The sequence below is a fragment of the Bombus terrestris genome, chromosome 14, assembly GCF_910591885.1.
Source record: "Bombus terrestris chromosome 14, iyBomTerr1.2, whole genome shotgun sequence".
Lineage (NCBI taxonomy): Eukaryota > Metazoa > Arthropoda > Insecta > Hymenoptera > Apidae > Bombus > Bombus terrestris.
The window spans coordinates 420,510-427,567 of NC_063282.1; the positions used below are offsets into that span (position 1 = coordinate 420,510).

General features: G+C 33.3%; 1 protein-coding gene across 2 annotated transcripts; it reads right to left on the reverse strand.

Annotated features, from left to right (window-relative positions):
* Positions 1-1,918: 1,918 nt before the first annotated feature.
* Positions 1,919-6,957, reverse strand: LOC100648571. Of its 2 annotated transcripts, XM_003400417.4 has the most exons (11): positions 6,603-6,957; positions 6,081-6,143; positions 5,604-5,732; positions 5,409-5,543; positions 5,170-5,327; positions 4,545-4,610; positions 4,019-4,169; positions 3,743-3,943; positions 3,029-3,659; positions 2,647-2,923; positions 1,919-2,570 (listed from the first exon to the last, which is right to left on the reverse strand). In XM_003400417.4, exons 1-11 carry the CDS (start codon positions 6,675-6,677, stop codon positions 2,435-2,437), a joined length of 2,022 nt encoding a protein of 673 aa, XP_003400465.1. In that variant the 5' UTR covers positions 6,678-6,957; the 3' UTR covers positions 1,919-2,434. The 2 variants fall into 2 exon arrangements, with proteins under 2 accessions (XP_003400465.1, XP_020722091.1); XM_020866432.2 differs by lacking the exon at positions 4,545-4,610.
* Between the last annotated feature and the right edge of the window lie 101 nt (positions 6,958-7,058).

Below are 7,058 nucleotides of genomic sequence, written 5' to 3' on the forward strand. Positions count from 1 at the left end.
GAAAAAACAAATAACCTGATTGAATCAATATCATTTTATTGCACTTTCCTGCTCGTCTTAAACTGTATTTCATTTATCTTTGGTATAGTCTTCTATATGTGATGAAAAGGCCATTTGTTTGTTTGACCTACTTTACTCGTTCATAGAAAACTTTGTTTTAGTCTTATTTAATATATTACCATGCACTGTTTACACAGAAAATTACGAATTAAAAATAAATAACATCTGCATATATATATATATATATATATATGTCGGAGATGGAGAGACACCGGAGCCTTCCATCGAAACCGGGGAAAAACCCCTAATATTGTAGTTTGGATTCCACCATAGCCGTAGTTAAACAATCACCGTCCTTCAGCCCAATTGTAATTGCCTACAATCTATGAGAATGAGTTTGGGTTCGAGGTGACAACCAGTCACCGAACGTAGCCGCGGTCAAGGGACGAACATTTTTCTAACAAAGTCATGAAAAAGTCTATAGTCCTCCATAAAAAGAAATAGTTGTAACGGCACTCGACAGTAAGCATACTAACGGTTTCTGTCTCATGGCTCGTCATAAGCAGACCCTATTCTATGGGTAGGTCGATTGCCGGTTGTCGAGACATATTCGCAAAACATCGGCAGCCAGCCTAATGACCCGTCATAAACCTTAAACCTTAATTAACGAAAATAGGCAAACAGTCTTTTCCGTGAAGGACACTTTCAAAGACTGACCAATGAACAACAACGGCAATTTCCCTCACTCTCCGAACGAAGACTTGTCTCCACGAATATAAAAGACCTGGTGCCGCTAGAGAGTAGAGCAGTTTTTCCTAGACAGCTTCGAGTACGATTTCATCGACTAAGGTATCATTTCGATAGAGTGCTTACTTCGCGTGCTAACTGAGAGTACCACCTAGGCGTTGCCGACGAGTAAAGAATAAAAGAGTCCCGTTGACCGCGGATTCGTTTCGAACCTAAGGTCATTATCACTAGTGCTACGAATGCCTAATCTTGTTAATAAGTCTGTGCTAATAAACTCTTCATCGTATCACGGCAATGGCTAACCCTAATGAAAATTCATTAAACGCCCCTCTCCTTAATCCTGACTCCAATCCGACATATATATACACACACATATATATATACATATGTATGTATCCCTCTTTGTAACCTTTCATAAATTATTCTTTAACGTAATTAGACAATCCAACTCCTTCTAAAAATATCGATATCCAAATATCTTAAGTATAATCTCACTTCGCGATAATTAAAATAGTAGGAATTAGTCTCAAGTCATCGCTGAAATGTTCTTTTTAAATTGTAATTGGATATTTAGTAGTTAAGTAATTGGCATTGAAACTGATTCTTCAAAGTCAGATTGCCTAAATCCGTGTGTGATAATAACTCAAATACATTAATTACGATTTACGTACATATTCTGACAGCTACAAAGTACTTAATGATAAATATTATCTATGTATCTGATTATCAGAATCAAGGAAAGATTCATTGAAAATGTCCTGCTGAGCCTTGACAGATGAACATGTTTAATTACTATTATATGTATTAAAGCTTGGTATGTTAATGTAGCACGCTTGTCAAAGCTGCCAATTTTCTATTTAGAATCATGTCATCTTACCTAAATAATTCTAGTTAGCAATTCAAAGGAGACTATAATTATTACATCTTAAGTTTCGGCTGGCATTTGCTCTTGCATACTTGGCAATATAAAAAACGAATTGCTTATATAGTTGTACTCTTAACGCAGAGAGACAAAGGATTTTCTAATCGGTGGGTCTTTGATAATCGATGGAATAGTTGATTCTCTTCCTCCCTTATACTCACATTTTTTCTTTTATAGTTACTATATCGGTATTTTAACGCGTAAGTATGCGCGAAATGAACGGAGAAATATTTTTAACGCGTGATCATCTAGGATTTGCTAGATATTGTTCCTTTTATTGATTAATATAAGCAAATAAGTTCAATATAACGATATATGTGTACCAATAATTAAAATCAACTATTGGCATGTGATATTTGAAATTTCTATGAGCGCCATATATATACAAATTGTGTATAATTCGAGTGAAATGTAACTGGTGTATATAACAATGTAATGAAGCGATTCGAGTTGCCATGACTTTCTGAAATGGAAGAAAAAGGTCCATGCCCGAAAATGAAATCTTCTGTTTCTATTATATATATATATATAATATATATATATATATATATATATATATATATATATATATATATAATAGAATATATAATAAATATATATATGTATATATGCGTAATAAAAGTGCAGGAACAAATTGCACGCTAATTTTATGTAATGATAAATAAAGCTATCCCTTAGCTAGTTCGTTTCTTTACCATTTTGAACATTTTTTATGGTTGTGTCTTTTCCAACTCGATTAAATTAGTAACGTCAAGAAAAGGAGTGCTATTGTTGTTGTTGCAGTTGTTGCAATAACGGACACACCTCGACTAAAGGCGTTCCTAGAATTTCTTGACATACTTGATTCATGTCGGGTTCCATCATAAGCGAAGAAATCTGATCCTCCGTTAACATCTCCACGCTAATTGTTATGCAATGGAATTAATGAAGATAAAGTAATTCATATGATAAGGTATTTACAAATGGGTTACACGTACCTTGCTAGGCTTTCGCTATCGGATGTTTCCTCGTCCGCATTAAGATAGGTCATTGTTTTTTCTAATGGACTAGGAACTTTCTTCCCTTTCCCTTCCACTTTCTCAGACTTTTCAGATCTCTCCTTGTCTCTCTCTGCTATCTTTGGTTCATTGAAACGTCGTTCCGTAAGGCTAGATATGTTCAACATCATCATACCATGATTGAGGAATTCTTTCACCCGTTCTCCTGTGCCGGCACTCCATAACATATCAAGGGACTGTCTTCTACTTGAGTTTGCTATGACAATAAATATATATATATATATATATATATAAGCCGACTAACTTAGTTTAACTCAAATACATTATATTTCTAAATATATATATAGGCAAATTTATTTACCTGAACTACCTCCACTAGCTTCACTGCCAGCTGAACTTCTGGTTATCCAATTAGCTAAACTAGTATCGAGTTTGCTTTTACTTTTCATTGACGGACTCCTTGTTACTTCCGTTTTCTTTTCACTGCTTAGACTAACTTCGTTTCCTTTCGGCATAGCAGGTAATGACTTTTGGGTTACTAATTTCTTTCGACTAGCTGTTTCACTGAACGACTGAATATTTGCACCATTGGTGGGTGGGTTGTTACTTTCTGGAGTCAAGTCCATTGGTAGCGGTTTATAAGGAATTTGATCTTCTTCGTCCGAGTATACTTCGTTATTGTAATATACTTCGTCCGGAGAATTATTTAAACTAATTTCTGTCCATTCCTCCCCGTTTTGTACAGTGTTATTAATGCTTTTTAAATCCACTGGTGTTTGTATTTTCACTCGTTTTTCTATCGGCGAAAGAATATTCGACAAGTCTGACAACCGTGAGGTTGAAGAGCTTGTTTGATTCAGTGTTATGATATGTTTCGTATCAGTTGCTGCAATACTTTTTGGACGGTCTCGTTTGATATATTTCCGCGGCTCTGTGGATGAAACATTCAAGTTACTTAGGCCCAAATATTCGGAAGAAGGCTCTCTATCGATCTGGATAAACATACAATGAAAATCATTAATATACTTATAAGAATCATTTGACGTATCTTATTGGTATGATGAAGTATAATTACTCTTGTAGGCACAGGACATTGTGTACTAGGGCTTATCTTATCAGGAAGGCGCAAGTATTCGTCGCTAGTATAATCTGTACTATCGGGTGATCCAGTAACGCTAGAATCGGTTGGAGTTCCTGCATTGGGCTGTAGAGAAGGTTGGCCAACGGTATCTCTCGAAGATTTATCGAAATCATCTGCTCCATCATACTTCCTAGTCTGTAAATAAGAAATGAAAATTACTATGGTCTGCAAAAAGTTATCGCTCGGAAAAGAATTAGTTAACAATTATACCCTATGGATTTCATCGCTGATTTTTTCTAAGTTTCTCAGCGCTTCGGCGTAAGTCATTTTAGCTTCACCCACTGATCTTTCTAATGCACTTACTCTTAACTTTTGCTCTTCCAGCATTTGATTAAAATGCGCTTTCATTTCGTAATATGGCCTATATGATAAATCAATTAATAATTAATAGAGTTTAGTATAGGTTTAGTATAAACTATATGATAAATCAATTGATAATTAATAGAGTTTAATGTATTTTAAAGAGAAGCTTGGTACTTTTATATTACATTTTCTTTGAGTTATATCTAATAAGATAGATCTCACGTGAAGCATGTTTGAATAAAGCGGAACTTTTTGTACAAAAATGCTTATCTATGAAATATTTTATAAAAATATAATTCGTGCATAAATAGGCTGGTAATTTAGAAGAAGAAAACGAAAAAGAAAAAAATCGTCAGAACGGGGTTTGTTCATAGCAAAGACGTAAAATAAATATGGCGTAAAAAAATAAAAAAATAATGTCTATCCTACTTACAACATGAGCAAGTTGTGCCTGTAGGCGATACTGTTTATCAGAAGCAAGCTGCGACGTGCACCCATACTGCCAACATGAATACAAACCAAAAGACATAAATATTCTAATATCTATAGAAAATCAACGTAAGATAGTAAACAATAGAAACATAAATCATTAAATATACGTATGGGAAGAAAGTAAACAAAAATGTTAAGAGTCATGGTAAAAGAAAACATTATTATTGTACCATTAGATTCTATATATATATAATGTTCAAATTTGGATAATCTAGGGATCGATTCTAAGTCTGAATATATATATATATATGCACACACACACATACACATATAGAATGTATATAGAATATGTATATATATATATATATACATATACATATATTAAATATATATTATGTTATTTCTTTTTATTTAATTTTTTAATTAAATTATTTTCTATTAATTGTACTAAATAAATAAGTAAATGAATAAAAAGATAAATAAATAAATAAAGAGAAAAAGATATATATATATATATATATATGTATATTGAATGACTAAATGCGATGCATTCCATGCATTATTAAGTAAGCTAAAGAATCATTCAATATTTAGCTAAATTGTAAGAAGGTGCATCAGGTACACACCTAGATTTAGCAATTGCACGCTTTAGTTCACGTTGCAATCTTTGAACGTCGTGTTCTGCTTTATGATATAGAGCAGTAGTGTGTCTATGCTCTGCTTCCGACAAAGCTCTCTCATGCTCGGATTCATTGACTCTGGCAGTTGCATGATTTAACATCTCCTATATAATAATATAACAACGTTAACTTTCAACACCATAAAATTCGGATCAATAATTTTTCTCAGATAATGTGGAAATTACCTGCCAAGCATGATCAAAACATCTTCCCTCTGTCCTTAATCCTTCTTCGGCTAAGTAAACCATCTCTTTGGCTGCTGCATGCTGGCTATTGGCTCTTTCAAATCTAATTGCAGCCTTTTGTGTTTCGTGTAAAGCCTTAAAGTATGCATTAAATTAGCAATTATAGGATGTACTACGATAGAAAATATTTCTTACTTCTTTCGCTTTAAATCTGGCATCATAATATGGCCTAGATTTTTCAATGCATGCGCCAAGTTTCTTAGCTAAGCTATCAATTTTCACCGTAGATTCACAAAGTAATTCCCTAAAAGTTGCTCTTGCTTCCTGGAAATAAAAACTCATTGAATAATCAGTGGCTGAAACATAGTTTGTGTTTTTGTACACCTTAATTCACTTTGATAAATTGAATAGGAATGAAGTTTCAAGTCACACAGCGTTTCTTTAGACCGTGTTATAAATGACTATAAGACGATCTTTGAAGCTATTATCCATTTACTCGTACCCTTCATAGCAATCACCTCAATGAAATGTAATCACAACCAGTTTCAAAACTTGCTACTAATTTGATCTCCCAAGGAGAAAGATAGTTATTTTAATTGATTATACAATGAAAAGTTAGAGTTATTTGTATAAGAAATATATAGCCTATAAGAGTAATTTTATTATACTTACGTCTAAGTCAACCTCAAGCTTGTTGATATCATCGGTAGCAGTATTCAATCTTTCAAGTTCAATCTGAAATGATCGTTAAATTGTTTATAAGAAAATTAAGTGTGACATTTTACAAAAACTTACATAAAGAACATTATTATGCAAAAATATTGGTAAATATTGGTAAAAGTGATAACGTAGTATCATTGAAACACGCTGTCTAACCTGCAGATTAACCGAAAGACTCGATTTAATAAAGCAACTTTAATAATGGCAAGTGTTTAATCAGGGATGATGATTGAGAAATAGTATAGTATGAGTATTTTGTGATTCTGATAAAAGAAACTTATATTCACGAAAGCGTTAAATCTGCCGTAATAAATAGAAAAGTTTCAAGAATCTGGATGATTAAGGCACGAGTTTTACTAAATATTAGATGCAATTAAATGTTTTAACTGTGGCAACGTGGAAATGTCAATATTATAAGTATGTATCTAGGTTTTGAAGCCTATAAATTATTCTCAGAAAAACGCATCGGTTTACCTGTACTCTAGGATCCACTGCATCGTCAATACGATCGGAATCATCGGCACTCTCTTTCTGCACACGTCCACTCATAATTAAAGGTAAAACTGAATTTTATTTACAATTTTTCATACCACCTGTATCGTCTGCTACATATCAGGTGGCCATGTTGAATGTCAGAGCAACTAACAGTACCGTCCATGTTAAAACGGTCAAGGGCACTTGTAAATTATCTACTGTTCTTTCACAAAACTGTACGATGAAGATATTACGGTGTTTTTTTAAAAAATTCCAACACTAACTGTCCGACAGTATATGTAGCAGATGATAGAAGAAAGGTTTTCAAAGCCTCGTAAAACGAGGGTATTATTTTCTGTAAAATTGTTCTTCGATACAAGGAAATGCAATGGGAAAGTATATGTGGGTAAAAATAGCTACAAAGATTTGGATTATATTTTAAGGCTGAACATGTAT